The sequence below is a fragment of the Plectrocnemia conspersa genome, unplaced genomic scaffold (genome assembly GCF_051122295.1).
Source record: "Plectrocnemia conspersa isolate PC_06_02 unplaced genomic scaffold, ASM5112229v1 ptg000002l, whole genome shotgun sequence".
Classification (NCBI taxonomy): domain Eukaryota; kingdom Metazoa; phylum Arthropoda; class Insecta; order Trichoptera; family Polycentropodidae; genus Plectrocnemia; species Plectrocnemia conspersa.
The window spans coordinates 19,064,904-19,083,815 of NW_028277166.1; the positions used below are offsets into that span (position 1 = coordinate 19,064,904).

An 18,912-nucleotide genomic window follows, 5' to 3' on the forward strand; every position below is an offset into this window, starting at 1 on the left:
ATTATATTCAAACTTATTCATTCATTACACTTTTATTTGTCCTATTGTTACAAATTTATTTTAATATTTAGCTATATACAATATAATTAGTCCCTTGTCTTCACGTATTGCAGTAGTACATAATCAATCGTCAACACGTCGCTGTTCAGTTTCTTCAGCAGTTTCATTAAAGCACATAATCGGTCGTTATTAATTTGCTATTCAACTCAACTTCCAACTTAAGAGCTAGTTTGACTATAAATAGCAGCCAGAATGACATGTATTTTATGTTTTATAGTATAGACAATGGCTTGAACACAATGTGTGTGAACCAACTGTGAGTACTTGGATGAGAACAGAGAGAAAAAGTCGGATAGATACTTCAAACAATACTCGGAAACCCAAGTGTTTTTTCTACCAGAATCTCTGGATTTATTCTACCAGCAACTTGAAAAAATACTTTTTCAAGTAAACTCGTCGACGTAACCAGCATAATTTGTAGGATATTTTTTGGAAATAAAAGTAGATAATATTTATGTATCTAAGAAACATTTTTGGACCTTTCCTAATAAAAGTGAGTCGATTGATTTATTTGGCAACAAGGCCAGAAAAACATACTTGAGGATTTTACAAGGCACACAGTGCCCTTGGGCTCCTTAATTGATATGCGAATCTTAAAACGAATCCTAACATCTTTGAGGTTTATTGCATATGTTTTCTAAATGCTGATGAAATCTGTAGTCCTCTTAAAATAGGTCAGAAAAATCGGTTACTACTTCTACGCGATTCCATTTTATAATTAAATTGAAGTGTTGTTTTGCTCTAAAAATTGTCATGGAATGACACTTTTTATGATTAATGGTAATATATAATAAGCAAATCCCTATGTACATTTTAGTTTTCAACATAAAATTTAAGTTTTTTACAATCCTCAACATAATATATTTAAATTTAATCTTTAAACGTCAATACCTTACCCGCAAGCAGCAGTCAAAAACAGTTGACGTTTGGAAACCTCAAAGCCCTTAAACTTTGTTGACACATATATTATACCAATATCAATAACATGTCTTTTAAATGGGTAACAAAATAACATTGCAATGTTTAAACATGTAATGATAATATATTTATAGCAGGCGAATCGTAATGATCTCACATCAAGTGACAAAAAAATATTACTGAATTAAGTTACTTAACTCGTCAAATTGTGGTACTGTATTATCAATACCGTTTAGGACGGTCGCTACTTAACTACGGCATTTGACCGTAACGCATATTCATTATAACACACATCCCAACAATTTGTCTATTGAAGTTTGTCAAGAGAGAGCCGTCGTGCTACGTCACTTTGACCCACTGTCTGTTGACAATATTCTTTTACAGAAGATGACCTACCTTGGGAGGTCGTCAACTCTTTCACTTTTTCCGTACATTGTCACCTACGTATACCTAAGCATATGCGCCTTAAACCTAACTAGTATTTAAATACCATTTATTTAACTAATTTCTCCGTACAATTGCCTACTAATCGAATCTCTCAATAACACTTCAGACAAGTAAATATTGATGAGAATTTGTATTGAGAAATAGTTGAAATACACAGTGGCTTAAATTCGTCGAGTGGGTATAATATAAAAACATAATTTGACGATAATTGCTTTTGAACGTTATATAAATTTCAGCAGAATTGAACGAGTTAAAAGAGTTTCGCTAACGCAGAGGCCGAAAAGAAGAAATCGAATTATGTTTTTAAACAATTCACCCAAAGAAAACAAAAGTTTTTGTGGATCTTTAGAAATAATTTTCGATTGCTTTATAAATATTTTCTTGTAAATTTCTCAATTTGGAACATAAACAATGAACAAATGTTTTAACGTTTAGATCTTTAAGAGACTGAAAATACGATTGCATTGTGTGCAACCATTTTATTACGATTTATATACAGGACTATATATTATTAATAATACAAATATTTGCATACTTAAGTATGGTGTAGAAAACTCTTAATTTCTGTACATATAACGTCATTCTATTGGCTTGTAACACACCTTATTTTTGGCAAAACATATCTCCAACGAGAATTTATTTTCGATGTTTTTGTCTTCAATTAATTGATCAATAGTTGTATTACATATAAACTCTTAGGAAAATAAAGAAAAGAGAGAGAATAATCTCAAAATATAAATATTTTTACTACCATATATAAAACGAGATTTAGTATACAATATTTCAAGTCTTTTCTCTTAACGTATTACAGTAGCACGTAATCGATCGTCAGCACGTCGCTGTTCAGTTCAGCTTTAAACTGAAAAGTTGAAAATAGAACAGTCGATCTTGAAATGGCAGCTAGAATGACATGTGCAATTGTCATGATGCTACTGTTTAAAGTTTGAGAGGAGTTATTCATAATATATGTGTAGATTAATTACAAATCTGACTATGACTTGACCATAACTCAAAGTTAATGTGTCTTGTTAAATTTTATAAAAAAAAGTTTTATTGAACATTTCATATATAATACATACATTTATAATATTATACATCAATTCAAACATCCTTATGCATACTAATACATACACATACACACAAATACTGGAAAAAAATGTGGTGCACATGTGAGATGTACACCATACCAGAAGTTGGTCTGGCTATTTATTGCAGAAAATTTCATTATTTTTGATACGCTCATTGAAAAGCTGGATGGCTTGTGTAAAGGGCGCGTTCTCAAGCACTGACGTTCTGGCCGCGACATGTAAGAATAGAGGACGCAATCGCGACTACGCAGTTGAAAATCGCCAAGCATCAATATAATCGACAAAGAAAATAATGAATTGTATCTCAATTCGCATATCAAAAAGGCATTGTGATGCAAATACAAATACGACCTATGCTTTCTCTTGTAGAGATATCAGATAGTTTTTTAACGCAAATAACGCAATTTTGTAATAAAGTAAAACGCGCTCCGTATAACGAAACTGAGCATTCTTGACTCAACGCCTTATCGCTAAATTTGTCAATGTTTATTAAAAATCTTGAAATATAACATTAAATCTAGAAAAAAAAATTTGATTGCTATCATTATCATAACACATTGTTTAAGAAAAAATAAAATCTTTCACATCCAAAATATGTGCTATCGTATTTTTTTTTCAGAGAAGAAACTTTTTGCTTTCTCTTATGAATCTAGAATTAGCGTCAATTTAATTAATTTATACATATTTTATAAACTGAACTTATTTAATAAAAAGTAATAAATATATATTTAAGTTAATATTACGAGATAAAAAAATGTATGTTACAACTTTTCTTTAAAGAGTAGAATAATAAAAAAAATTACATGTGAATTTAGGTTTATATTTATATTTCTAATCGTAAGCTCTTTAATTTAATATTATTATTAAGCAAAACCAACATTTTCATAAATAAAACAATGTATACGTATTTTTAAGATTTTTTATTTTTTCGAAACAATTTCAAAAACGTTGTCCTTTCATTCGTTCATTCAGAAAATTTCGTATAAAATGCTTTCAGGTACGTTTTGGTATTATAATTTTTTATTATATTTATTTATTGATAGATTTGCAATGGAGGTGCTCCATAAGTTCCAACTACGGCTTGAGAAGCTCCGCTGGATACTGTGTTTGATGTTGCTCCGAAGGTAGTCTGGGATATATCGTTGGTGAAAGAATCCGAGTTGGAAGATGATTCGCTTCCTAGTGTTACTCCTTGAGAGTTTCCTTCCGATTTGATTGTAATATCGTCTTGAGCAATAACTGCGTTTTGGCCTGATCCTTGTTGGTTTTCTTCGCTCTTCGCCCTGTATTTGATGAAGTAGACCTCTGGTTTCGACGGCTTCTGGTCTTGGATGTTCTTAAATACAACATCTTCTTGTTCGTCGGGCTTCTTGACTAAGACGTAGACGATGGTCTTTTCCTGGCTTTGGGCTTGTTGTTGGTAGATGCTTTGAGATATTGAAGGAGGAGAAGGAGCCTTGATGAAGATGATCTTGTAGTTGGTGCGAGGAGCGACTACATTGGCGAATCTAGTTTGTTCTTCGATAGGTTCTGGTGGCGGTACGTGAACGTAGATATGCTTTTGGATGACTGGCGATGGAGGTGATGGTGGTGGTGGTGGTGGAGACTTAGGTGCTGGTGGCGGTGCTACTGACGCCTGAGCGGTAGGCGTTGGTGAAGGAGCTTGAGAAGCCGTTGTAAATGACTGCTGGAATTGCCCGGAACCGGAATCAGACGATGCAGATAATTCAATTTTGTTGTCTACAGCAGCGGCGAGCGTAGGAGCTACAGCAATCTGCCCAGTACCTTGCAGAGTTTGGAAGTTTTGGCTGTTCAGATCTTGGAAAGATGGGTATCCTTGGGCGGTCAGACCTTGCGAGCTAAAACCTTGTGAGTTCAGACCTTGGGATCCAAAGCCCTGGGAACCGAAACCTTGAGAGCCGAAACCTTGAGAGCCCAGACTTTGGGAGCCAAAACCTTGAGAGCCCAGACTTTGGGAGCCGAAACCTTGAGAGCCCAGACTTTGGGAGCCGAATCCTTGGGAGCTCAGGCCTTGAGAACCCAGACCTTGCGAGCTCAGACCTTGTACGCTTAGACCTTGTGCACCTAAACTATGGAATGTTGGATATCCTTGTGGAAATCCTTGGAATCCTTGATAAAAGTTTGGTGATGGAATGAAAGCTGGACCGGAAGAAGCCGGACCCGTCACTTGGAAGCTAAGCGGAGTTCCGTAGCTGTTGCTTGGAAATTGTTGAATTGTCGCTGGTGCTGCTTGTGGTACTGATGCTGATGCTGCTCCATTTGTTGCGGCTACTTGTACTTGTGGTTGGCGGTAAATATAAGGAGCCTCAGGGCGCGCACTTGCCCCAGCAACAAGTAAAAACACCTGAAAATGATATAGTGTTAAAAATAAAAATTGATTATTTAGATTAATTTTAATCTAAAGTCAATTAATTTTAAGCCGTTATTAACGACCTTAAAACATATCTAATATTAGTGTATAAATTCAGTGTTTGACTTGACATTTATTATTTTTTAAATAAATGACACAAGTTATATAAACTGTCACTTTTTTTCAAAAATAATTATTGTGATAATGCACATTGGAAGTGCTGTATTATTTACACTTGTTTCACTGTCACTGTTATATCACTTTTTTTTTGCACAAAGATTGCACCGTAAACACTGAATTGCACACTCGTTCGCAATACTTATTATTGCAATCGCTTACCAGAAAAGCTCTCATGGTTCAGTTGTTCACTGAAAACTGATGATTCGGATGTCCGATGTGAACTGATGCTTCGACAGGTAAGTTTGGCCTTTTATAGCGCGGCCCCACTTTAAAAATGTGTTCAAACACTTTCGTGAAAGAGCCATCGTCACTTTTTCTTTCTTCGATCTTTGCGGTTACGCATAAACGCCTCGTCGCGAACCCCATCGGTTTGACCTAATGTCGCAAAATTTATGCAAAGACACAAAGACTATACCGTGAACGTGCATAAATTTATCCACCCGATCGAAAGTTGATAAATAAAAAATTTTCAATAAAAAAAATTGGAACTGCACCGATCGAGAAAAGTAGTTTTTAGAATAGAATATATCAATTTTTAATCGGCACGAATACGTGTTGATGTTAGCAGTTTTCAGATTCGAATATGTTAATGAAATTTCTTTTATATGTTTAATTTATTAAAATAATAACAATAATGTACATAACATGATTATTTTAGACGTTAAATTGAGCGCTCAAAACACATTATTTAGTAGTTCACACGCGGTTTTCTATTTCTAAGGTTATTATGGTGATTGAAGGGTAAGGGAAAATTTAACGTGCGGTTAACATCGGCAGGTCTTGTAAGGCTAATGTAACTTGTATTTTAACAGCGGCCCTGACATTTACAAATGAGGTTCAACTAACGATTAGGCAGATCTTATCCGATTAAAATATAATAAAATCACTCGTTAACGAGGATGGCTTACTTTTTCTACATATTTAACTAATTCATAAAACAATAAATTAAATTGCTAATCAAATGAAGCGGTATTTTTCATTTTATTTGCTTCTTATGCAAATATAATTAAGTAGATTATTCGTAGACCATCACACATGTTTCACAACTTTTACATTTTTTAATTCAATAAAATCTGTTTATGTACAAATATATACTAATTTAATAGACAGGTGCATTTTAACCATTCTGAATATTTATTGCAATGATTTTTGTTAATTTTTGTCAATTAAATTTATGTAAATGAATTAGTATACACAAATAAAAAGACAGACGAGTAGTTTAAGTCCACACTAACCGATTCGCAATCCGGCTTCATAATATACTGGCATTGGACATTGATCTATTTAATGTCAACTACGAGGAGCTAGTCCGTTTCGTATTATTTAATTATATATAATATGATTTTTTTCTTTCTTTCTATAAATTATGGTTTGATATGTTTTGGTGTCAATTGTAATAAGACATTGTATTGTTTATTTTTTTTTTAATATAATAATAAAATAATGAATGATGACGCATTGGGGTAAATTATTTATGTATTTTGTTGTGTAAATTTTAATAATTCATTATATTGTTTAATTTTTTTAAACAATAATAAAATAATAAATAATGACGCATTAGGGTAACCTGGCACGATAGTCTTAACTAGGGATTCCAATCCCGGGATCCCGAATCCCGGGATCCCGGGATCCCGGACGATTTTCAATACCCGATGAGTCCCGGGATTATAAAACATAATCCCGAATTTTTCGGATTGGTTGATTTATCAAGCACAGTCGAATTATTATTGACAACATCGTTATATTTCGTGTACAAACTTGCGCGAGTTGCACGTGTCATCTGTGAATCTTTGAGGCTGTGAGTCTGAACGTGCTTTTTCAGCAGCAGGCTGCTTAGGAACCAAAATCAGATCAAGGCTAAATGATAAAACACTTGATGCTTTGATGTTACTTCGTGAGTTTTATTCAAAATAATGTTTTCAATTAATTGTGTCTATGAATGTACATAGTATGTACATAAATTGTCAAAAGTTCATTTTTTTCTTCTCAAATAAATATATAAGACCTTCCCTTTTTTATTTTTATTATATTATTTTATATTTTAAGTCCAAGACTAAAATTATACGTACTTTATACATTGTACGTTATAAAAAACAGATGTAAAAATATATTGTATTATTCATTTTAAATTATTTTTATCGATAAAATAACATGAAAATTATCCCGGGACTGGTCCCGGGATCCCGGGATCGACTAATTGCAATACCGAAATCCCGGGATCAAAATTTTGGCCCGGGATTGGAATCCCTAGTCTTAACTTAACTAAATAAATTTGGCAAAGACCTGTGTTTAAATTTTCTATCGTGTCTAGGAGATCAGATTAGTGATGATATAATTAAACATTACAGATATGGTTTTCCTAGATTTTCTGAATCTCACGGATGAATAATTAAAATTAAGCTAGGTCACTAATATAAGTGTTTAAAAATTCGCTAGTATCATATATTTATTAAAAAAATATATATTTATTAAAAAAAATACTATATAATATGTTTATTCAGCATTACTCAAAAATTGCAATATTATTTGTTTCCGGCTGATTTTACTGCATATAAAAAGACATTATAATGTTGATCTAAGAAAATAATGCGTATATTTGATACACAAAAAAATTGTAAAATAAAATAACATTAAAATTTATATAACACTATTTTTATTATGTAAATGTGTAATTTTAAATGATAAAATTAACTAAGTAAGTTGGTACATAATTGTTCAGCAGCAGATATTTTTTAATACACACATGAGATATTCTCTAGAGAATTTTAAATACCTAATATAAATGAACTAGCTTGATTTTAATTATTAATCACGGTATTCACCCGTGAGATCAGAAAAATCGAGATAAACATAATCTGATCGAATTATATTATATATAATAAACCTGATCTCTCAGACACAATACATTTAAGAAACACACTAAGGTTTATTACTATAAATTATTAGTTAATTTTATCTTACCAGCGCGATAGATGCTATATATTTAATAAAAACGTGTGTTTTAATCTTGTGTCTAAGAAATTGTAATAAGTGTTTTATATATAATTATAATTTCGAACGATCACTACAGATTTTTTTTTTTAGATTTTTATAATCTCACAGATGAATAGCGTGACAAGTAATAAAATAAATTCGAAATAAAAAATATGTCATTAATTACCAAATTTTAGTCTCGTGTTTAAAGTATTTAATGGTTGTTGATTGCGTTTACTTCGTTGCAACGCATTGAAATAACGATTGTCACATTGCAAGCAACGATTTACAATAATTAAATAAATCTTAATTTTAAAAAGTGTCCTTAAAAATTGAAAAACAATAGTACTACACTTATAAAAATGTTTCTTTGGCTGCGCTTAAAAAAACTTATATTTCTAGAAAAGCAGGCTAAATAGCACGTTGCTATTCAGCCCAAGTTTTAACTTTAAACGTTGAAAATAGCACAGTTGACGACTATTAGATAAAAACGAAAGATATTAAAAAAGTGTTCATTTTATTGCGCTACGAGATTTTTATATTTGGTCGGATTCTTTTTGAACTTAATAGTATAACTTTTTAATGTATTCTTACTTCATTTTGGATATTTTAACTTCTTTTATTATGTATTATACTATTTAATTTTCATTACATAATTGACGTTTTAACGATTCTCAAATGAAACAAACTGGCATATCATTAACATACACTACTTAATGTACAGCAAATAAATTAATGAATTGGAGAAGAAAAACGCTATTATGTTAACTTGGCTTTTGTGCTAATTTATTGCTAATTATATAACACGCGTTTTTTAAATGTTAAGTAAAAGTTTATTTTGCAGTAAAAATATAATGAAATTTTATGCTATTGTAAAAATGCAAGATGTTTAATGAGATGGTAAAATAATTGACCGCAAAATTTATTTAAATATTTTTTTATATAAAATGTGGTTTTAAAAATTTTTGAGTCATAAAGATTAGTACATTTCTTTAATACGATTCAATAATAATAATATTTTATAAATAGAAATATTGATAGAAATACCAGTTGCTATAAAATAGAAGACGCCATAAATTTACAAGGTTATAAAATGGAATGACAGTAAACCTTCGGTTGCGTTAGTTATTTAGTTGCGTCAGTGAAATTTCAAAAGTCGCCTACTCATATCTTGATCGCGTTGATACAAGAGAGTTATTTGAAGATTTATTCACTTAAATTGAGTGAACGTTAAGTGATATTTCATTATGTTGAAAAAATAGTTAAGGAGCCTCCAATAAGAATATGCATATTAATTTTATTTATGTACATATTTTAAATGAATTTTTAAGAAACTATATAAATACAAACGACATTATATCTTGCTTCATTTTAAGAGTGTCAGGCTCTAGGTGAACAAGCATATTTTAATAAAACCTACAAATTGTTTTCTCCGAGTTATCATCAATATGTACCTATATTTTGAATATTAAAAGCACATAGTAAATAATATGTATATATAAAATACTTTTATTTTACATTTCATAAGCTTTTAAAGTCTAAATATATTTACTTAGAAAGTAATTTGATTCATCGAAAATGTGTACCATTTATATTTTGCGTGAACTGTCAGTTATCTTATGATCATTTAATTTTGGTGATGTATTTTCATTGTGTGTATGTCAAAAATGCTATTTCATCTTAAACTTTTTTTAATCTATAAAAATTAAATAATATTTATTTAAGTAATAATTGTATATTGTAATAAAAATACATGAAAAATAATTAAAACAGCCATTAATTGAGTTTCTTATATAAAATACAAAATAATATTTTTATAAGGGTGTAATATGCATAAAATGGAGTTTTTATGATCAAAGAATATGCAAAAATGTAGAGCTAATATAATATATATTATAATAATTTGTTTATTTATTTAAAATAAAATAAGTAAAATATTAAAATTAAATGTAACGAACCGGACCAGCTTCTGGTAGCTGACATTAAACAAATCAATGTGCAATGACAATGCAAGGAGCTGGAATCGGCGAATGCGGACGACCTGGATTTAACGCGCATCAAAAGAGGACGCAATCGTGATTCTCGAAGATGTTCCAAAATTTGTCGACATTACCTAGATGTCGTTTACGCGTAAGAACACCTACTTGCTCTTAAAAGTAATGTTCCAATTAAGATCGTAAAAATAAATTTCTCTATGAACGGAAAATAATACAGTTAAATATTTATTATCGGAAATTCTAAAAATTAACTTAAGACAACAATTACTTATTATCTGTGATTTTGATTATTATTATTATGGCGTAATAAATAGTATATATTAAATGATATTATATCATTTCTAGTTAAATTATTTACAAGTAAATCTAATATATTTAATTCAAATATAATATTCAAGACTAAACTTCTATGTATGTAATAAGCGACAAATTTAACCATGGGTCAATGCTCGGAGCAACACAAAAGAGACGTTCAACAATATGCATATTTTAGAAACAAATATAGCCTTTATACTTCCACATTTGCTACATCTATTATGCGACACATTGTTTTAATAAATGTTTATATATTATATTTGTAATACAACAATAATAACTTTATCATCAATCTCCTTATATAAAGAATGATAATAAACCTCTTGCGTATATAAGAAGAAACCTTCGATACGAAGGTGTTATTTATAACTTTTGTTCAGATGACATAATACATATACCTAATATATAATGTATAAATGTGTGTATGTATATATTTAATACATACATTTACAATATTTTGTACAAGTTACGCATTTATTCTATGTATTTAATGTAAATCAATACTACCAAAGAGTATAAATAAACATAATACGCTTAATAATATAAATACAATTTATAACATAATGAAAGAAATCGATTATGTATTAAATACATTAATTTATTTATAGCATATTATTTATGTATTAAAGAACGTAAGTAATCTTCTTTTTAATTTATAAATTTTATATTAAAAACAACGGATCGTATCCGCTAGTGTATTTTTTAAATATTTTAAATACGTGTGCTAAATACTTAATTTTAATAAAAAAAAACGGAATATTTTATTAGAAATGTGCGATGTGTTAAAAATTAAAAAACAATTAACTAATTATTAATATAAATTTTTAATGTGCGGTTCAATAATAGCTTTTATTTAAAATATTAAAATATATAAATATGGAATTATAAAAAGTAGTTTTTGTATTAAGCATTGTTAATTATCAGAGGCATTTACCTCCTGAAATAAATACAATATTCAGAAATTAATCATTGATAAGAGCTATATTTTTAGTTCAGAGGTACAGATAATATTATTCATATATTGTATAAAACAATATTACATTTTTATTTTACCTTCTCTATATTACCATAAATTATAAATTATACGCATTTAAGGTAATAAATTATAATATTGAATGAAATATATTGAATTAAAATCTCTTATTATTTATGAGCGAAGCTGAAAAAACACGATTATTCGGTTACACTTGAATAACATTTTTTATATAATGTGGACCGAATTAGAATTTTGTTTTTACGAAGACTATATAATTTAAATATAAAAACAACCTGATTTCATCACTGCCTCGAAGAAATAGGTGAATTTCACCTGTATTTTTGTGTATTACAATATTTTTATTTTTTATAACATTTTTTTGTAAAGATCACTTTTTTCTTACTGATTTATTAAATATTTCAATGTTTTTAAATGTTGTTTAATTTTATTTTAAAACAGTGAGTTTCCTTATATATTAACATATTTTATAAATATAAAAATATTTTATTAAATATACTTTCTTAAGCTTTCACGTCTTTGTCATAAATTATTATTAATCATCATAATTATGACGTCTATGACTTCTTGATTTGTTTGTAGACTTTTATTAGAGGACAATTTATAAATTAATTATTTTTATAAAATAAATTGTTTGTGTATTACTATTGAGCAGTAGCGATGAGTATTGCTCAGAACAGTGAGCATATTATGAATAACTCTCTACAACGAGTACTTTTTCTGTAGATGTACGTTAAATAAATGCACTAACAATTTGTTTTATGGAACTCTTTTAAAATAATTCTATATTATTATTACATATTTAAATATTATTTTATTGATTAATTTTTCATTATGTTTTGAGAAGATGTGTATTTTATTATTTAAGTACGTGGTTGTAATAAATATAAGCTTAACAATTATATAATATTTACTCTTATTCATCCAGTTATCACAAATTTATTTCATTTTAAGTCACCGATTCTTAGACTCTTCATTATGTCATTGACTTACCCAGTTAGTACAAATTTACCCCCACTGTAAGGCATTTGGCTAACGCCTGTCAGATTACAAGGGAAGATTAAAAAAAAAAAAAATGTGAAAATATCACTGTTCACCGTTTGGATGAGATCTTGTGACAGACAGACACGTGTAATTCTGTATTATGGTGTATATAAATAGACAAAACTTGCGCGATACAATATAGATAATTAAGCGTTTTCAGAGCTTGTTTTAAAAATGGAAAGCAAAATTTTTAGTACACATATGTAAAACTATTTGTTTTGAAAATATTTCATGGAACTTAAAGATGCCGAATAAAATTATTTGATAAAACGTTTTTATAAAATCTGCATTGAAAAAAATAAAATGAAACGTTGTAAAAAGAGTTATTCTAAATTATAATAATAAAATAATTCATCATCTTCGTGGCGCTACACCCGGGATAAGACTTAGCCTCATCCAAAAGCATTCTTTTTATTCATCCTTTATGAAAGGTTAGTCGCTTTGCAGGTTTAGAGTTTAAGCACACAATTTTTTTATGTCCCCAGGTCCAAGTTAAGTAAATATTTTTAGTCTTGATTTTTAGAATTTGGATTTCCGGTTGTTTTTATTATTTTACTTTGCAAAATAAAAACATTGTATATTTACCTAATTTATCTTATGTTTTTTATTACAATTAACATTATTCAATTTTTTTAAATTTATTTTGTGAACTTGAAAATGGTTATAAACTAGCGACACGTCAGGCACGCATTGGTGAACAAAATTTTCTACAATTTTTATTATCAACTTAAACAAATTACTTTACTTATGCTTTGACCGTCCTATATCTATTTCATTAAGAAACACGCAAGTAAATACATGACTATGAAGTAAAACATTTTAAATTGCGTCTAGGTGTATATGCGTGAATTATTATTTTGACACTCCCAAACTGGTTATATCACTTGTAGCATCATGTACAATGAACAATTAATATAGAAAGTTCACGCGATTGAGATCCGACAATGAGCTTACGGCTCCAGGGATCAGAGGTCAGGGGTTTTCGGGCGATCGGGTTTAATAATTCTCGCCACTTGCCCATTGTCCGATTAGTTACAAACCTTCTTTATATTTATATGCGTACATAGACTGCGACCCGCCGCTCTTTGATCTTTATCAAAAAAATGCTGTTGTGAAAGCCACATCAGTCTATTGGAATAAATATATTAATGTGTGTAATTCGGAAGATTAACTATATTACGTAGCACGTCGTTAGAAATGCATATAGCAATCAAACCTAGTAGCGAGAACATTGTCAAGTATTGTAGAAAGAGTCAGAAGTAATATTTCATTAGAATTTATATCCTTAAACAAAATTTATTGGGCTTACATCAACATGGATTTCTCTATGGAGACCGAAAGTATGATTTATATTTTCATATTAGTATTAAACGTTGATAAATCAATGGATAATAACCTAATATAACTAGCACTTTTTAATATGAATTACTCATTAAACATTTAACTTTAATACATTAAGAAATTAAAAAATATTATTATTATTTAACATCAAATTGTTGCTATTTTATTCTACAATGATAACAGAAATCAAAACTAACTTTAAAATGCTTGAAGTTGCTTTTAATAGTAATTTAAAAAATCCAGCTAATCATTGACGTATTCAATTCAGACCCCACGTGCAATATATAATATGTGCGTTAAAAAGTCAAAAAATTCACATTTAAACATACACTTTAACAACTTTATATTTTATACAACTTTAACAAAGAGGAAGAGTTCTTCTTTGTTAATGTTTGTATAAAATATGTACTTGGTCTAAATTTGAATTTATACCATGAAGAATCGCTTTCTTCGCATTCTCTGGTCCAGATCTAGACGTCTGGAATCCAGAGTTGAAAGTTAAATTTAAGAAGAATTCAAAACACACGGAAATCTTCACTTATAACTAGCAAAAACAAACTCTACGTGACAATCTTAATCTCAATTTTTGCACACAAAAAGTCTTTAAAACAAAAATTAATATTTCTGACATGTCAAGATAATTAAATTTATAAGGACAATATTATATAAACTATTCAAAAACTGTTTTGCATTTTGCGTTCAATAATATTTGTTTTAAGTATTACTAATGTATATTATTACTACGTAATACTCTTCAAGGGTTATACATTTTAACAACAATAAACAAACTTCAAAGAAGTTATTTGTAGTGTGGGTTATACATTTACTCTTTACTTTATAGAGACTAAAATGCTTGCCCTATTTTTTTTATTTCTCCGAATAGGCGGTAATAATTAGATGCAAAATCAAGACAAAACATACAAATCTTGTTAAACAAAAAGTTTACTTTAACAGCTTTCCTGGTGGCTTATTGATCAAAATTGGCAAAATTCCTCACTAAATAGTTTGAAATAGTATTAAAAGTTTAATAAGACCTCTTTTGTCATTTCAAATATAAAAAAAGGCATTTTATGAGATGTCTATTATATTTATTACATCACTCATTAGATACAAATTAATATGTATAAGGTATTTTAGTGGTCATCAATTGTGATATTCACTCTATGAATTTTGATATTGTTCTAATAGTCACGACACTCAACGAGCAGAAACTTTGATCCCAGACTATCATTCAAAATCTTGTAAATTTTTCCGAAACTTATCCCCCAAATTATCACACGTCTATTATTTAGCATTACTTGACTAATATCAGTAATATTAAATATGTTTGAAAAACTACTGCACTCATCGTTTTACTGTATTTAAATAGAAAATATTACTAGATATAGATTTTGAAATCTCACTATAAACAGCCTTAAATGCTGAATAATTTGTGTAGTCTTAATATTTATTCGCTATACAAAAATTGCTTTCTGAGAATTAATTAAAAATATCACAGCTTTGTATTATATAAAAATATATTGTCTAGAAAGTGACTGGAGAGAACTAACTTTACACAAACAAATTTCATACAAATCGATAATGTCTGAAAATATTTCTAAGGACTGTATGTATGATTATGTATTTATGATACAAAAAATATATGTTTATTCTAGAATGTTTATAAACTGCGCAAAATATTATTACATATTTTTTTTATCATTAAATAATATATTTTATGCACATTACTCATATAAATTCAGTCTATTCATTATCTATTCATTTTGTTATAAACAACTAATTTTTAGTTAAATATATTCTGTGATAACGTCGATAATAGCTTACCTGCATATAGATATTGCAATATTGTTATAAAAAGGGGTTGACTTTTGCAATCGAAGTCTCTTACTTTTTAATGATAGTATTCACAAAGAAAATATTTGCCGAAAAACAAAGGATTGAATACATATATAAAAAAGTCGCCGAAACTATACGCAATTACCCCACTTAAGTCCCCTCCATTTCCGCGTCATAATGACGATCCTTGCTCGTTACGGATCGCGAAATTTTGTCATCCGCAAAAACCGACGTTTCGCAAACCGGCGATCCGTCTAATTCAACGGAGGCAAAACACGAAATTTTGCCGCCACAAATTTAACGTTTGGAGCATTTTAAATTAGGGTTGCCAACTTTTCTAATTTTTAATTAAAAATTATGATTCTAAGAAGAGTTTTTGCTAAGGTAATTCAAAAGCTGTCCCGCATTAATAGTTTTCTGGGAAAAATCCTAGAATATCAAAATTTCCTGGATTCCGTGTCAATGCATTGTTTTATGTAATTATGCAAATTTTCGTTATCCATTTATTAAAAATAATATATAAACAGACTTATAGCATGTGATTTATCCCATTATTTATTTGATGTACAGTTTAATTGCAATATACAATATATTATCTTTTTACACAGCAGATACATTAAAAAAGATACAATTCATAATTTATAAAAATAATTCTTAATTTATTTACTCATAAAATGAGAATATCATAATGCAAACCTGTATGAAAAATTTACATAAGTCTAAATTCGTACATAGTTAATTTTATTAAATTAGTCTCTATACTTTTCTAGTCTATTTATAATATAATATAATGTTTGCAATTATGCCATTAAAGAAATGCAATCAATACAGTTGTATTAGACAGCTATAATACAACTAAATCTCATAAGTAATAAGCAAAATGTCTTTAAATCTATACATATTTTATTTATTATAAATATTTCATTGCAATATGACTATTTTTATATTATTTTTTATTACAAATATGGCAATCATCAATATATAAACAATAATAATACAAATAAACCTTAAAAAAATATTTAAAACAACAGTTATGTTGCACACATAAATAGATGAGACCATCCCATCCCGAAAACATCTTTGTGTTTGACAAGCTCTTAGGAAGCAGGATGGCTCGTGAAAGTGGGGTGTTCTTAAGCGCTGGCGTTCTGGCCGCAACGGTCAATAATACAGGACGCGATCGCAACTTTTTAGGTCACGCAGTCAAAAATGACACGAAACACTGACGGGCTGTCAACACCACAACAGTTTTTTAAAACTAAATTACCAGTATTTTTTATAAAATTAAAAAAAAAATTATGCTTATAAATTGCCAAATGTTTTATTGATTTTACCATTTCAACTTTTTAACCCTTTTGCCGCAATGCTTGTTTGGCGCAAGTGTTACCCAAGCGCGGCTGATATTTTATCACACCAGATTTTCAGCGCTGAATTTTATAACGGAGTAGTACTATATTTTATTTTTCTAATAATACTATTAAGAATGATAAAATCGATAAAATTATTCTCTAGTTTTGTTAATGCAATATGACGAGCTTCGCGTTAAAAGGATTATCACTACTTTTTCTCAGAAAATATCTATAAACGTAGAATCCTGTGAAACTGGTTTTTAATTTTAATCTTAAAGAAAACACTAGGTCAGTTTTGTTTGTACTTCAAATGTTTGATAACATAATAAATATAATAATGACTAAAAATAAAATTAATATACGAAATTGTACGTTACATAAATTAAAAAAAGGAAGTAGATCACAACTAATAACAATGAAAATATGTTGCTGGTACAAAAAGTGTATTTCTTAAATTTATCCTTGGAAGATAAGATCGCATAAGGTCATGTTGCATGCAGACCCTCAACTGACCTTTAGAGACATTTAAGAAAAACAACCAATTAATCTTTAAAAGACATTTTTTTAAGCAAAGGATGTTGTCAAAGCTTAAAGTTTGAGTTTGTCAATAATTTATTAGATGGTTAAATACATGCGGAATGTGACTTGCTAAATTTAAATTTATAAAATATATTTGTAAGACTCAAACCTAAGTTTTATTTAATATCCCGAATTTAAGCTTATAAAATCTTATATATACATACGTAGTTTGCTGATTGGTACAACTAATGACGAAGAAATGGCAACTAATATTTTATAGATTTTTCGTATATGTTAACTAGTAAATTCCATTATGGGACAATTGGGGTTAATCCGGGATAGTTGACAACCCTAATTGTTCCGGGCAACAGGTAGCATTGGTGTTGCCAGGGCGTGAAATTCGCCCCGGTTGATTCTAATAACGTGAAATGAAAATCGTGCTTAATTAATCCGGCATATAAGGGAAAATAATAAATAAACATAAGAGATATAGGCATTGTTCAATGTGAAGCTAAGAAGTGCGCTAACGGTCAAGTTAGATAAATATTAAAAAACGTTGGTTTTTAGTGTTTAAACTCTAAACGGATGTGTGGTGTGGTTGCAAACAACATGTCAGAAACATATTTGCTTGGAAGGGAGTCATGTGAGTGTAAATTAAATATCACGAAAAAATCTCAAAAAAGTATAAAAAATTTACTCAACATTTGACAGCATCAAAACGGTCGCTATTTCAAGGTTTTTTTTTCAATGATATAAACTTAATCATAAAATTTCTAATATTATTATTACTACCAATTAATTACAGTAAAAATGAAAATTTATATAATACAATGACAAAGCAAATTTATGTTGCCATTATTGTTACTGACGTGGGTTTAAAATAATTATGTACATTTAAATAATATATTTAGGGTATACGTATCGATCGGGGGTATAAATAAACCGGCTCTCGAATCTCACAATCATAATTCGTTTCTCGCTAAGGCACCAATAATAATAATAATACTATTACAACACACTCAAATTTTTAACTGTCATAATGAACACATACAGGACACAATGTAATATCGACTGTGGCAATCGACACTTAACCTTTCGGTTCAAATATGCATATAAAAAAGGCGTTACCTTCGACACTTGACTTTTTGAGTCACTGTATTTATACACCTCTTAGCTTGTTTCGATGTTAGATAGCTAGTAATTTACACCTAATATAGAAAGAAAATAGTCTTGGGGTCATAATAGAAATTTGATATGGATAAGAAACTCGAATAATATTTGCGCAATCTTTGATATAAATATACTATAAAAAACATTTGCGACATTTAATTTTTATTACGTTTATGAAATTATAATGTGTGATATGATTTTTATGCATATGTATTGTATATAGAGAGGTAAAAGTATATTTAGTTTTAGATCCCTTTGGGTCATTCTGAAGCGTTTTCAGACTTGTTGTGATGTATTGAAAAAGTTTTGG

The 18,912-nt window shown here is 29.0% G+C and overlaps 2 protein-coding genes across 2 annotated transcripts in view; both read right to left on the reverse strand.

The window, feature by feature from the left end:
• The window catches only part of LOC148237973 (uncharacterized), a 123,405-nt gene that overhangs the window by 21,278 nt on the left and 83,215 nt on the right, over positions 1-18,912 (reverse strand). The gene's annotated exons all lie outside the window — the stretch shown is intronic.
• Positions 3,421-5,290, reverse strand: LOC148237974 (uncharacterized). The gene is made up of 2 exons (XM_088205489.1): positions 5,224-5,290; positions 3,421-4,878 (listed from the first exon to the last, which is right to left on the reverse strand). Exons 1-2 carry the CDS (start codon positions 5,236-5,238, stop codon positions 3,547-3,549), a joined length of 1,347 nt encoding a protein of 448 aa, XP_088061615.1. The 5' UTR covers positions 5,239-5,290; the 3' UTR covers positions 3,421-3,546.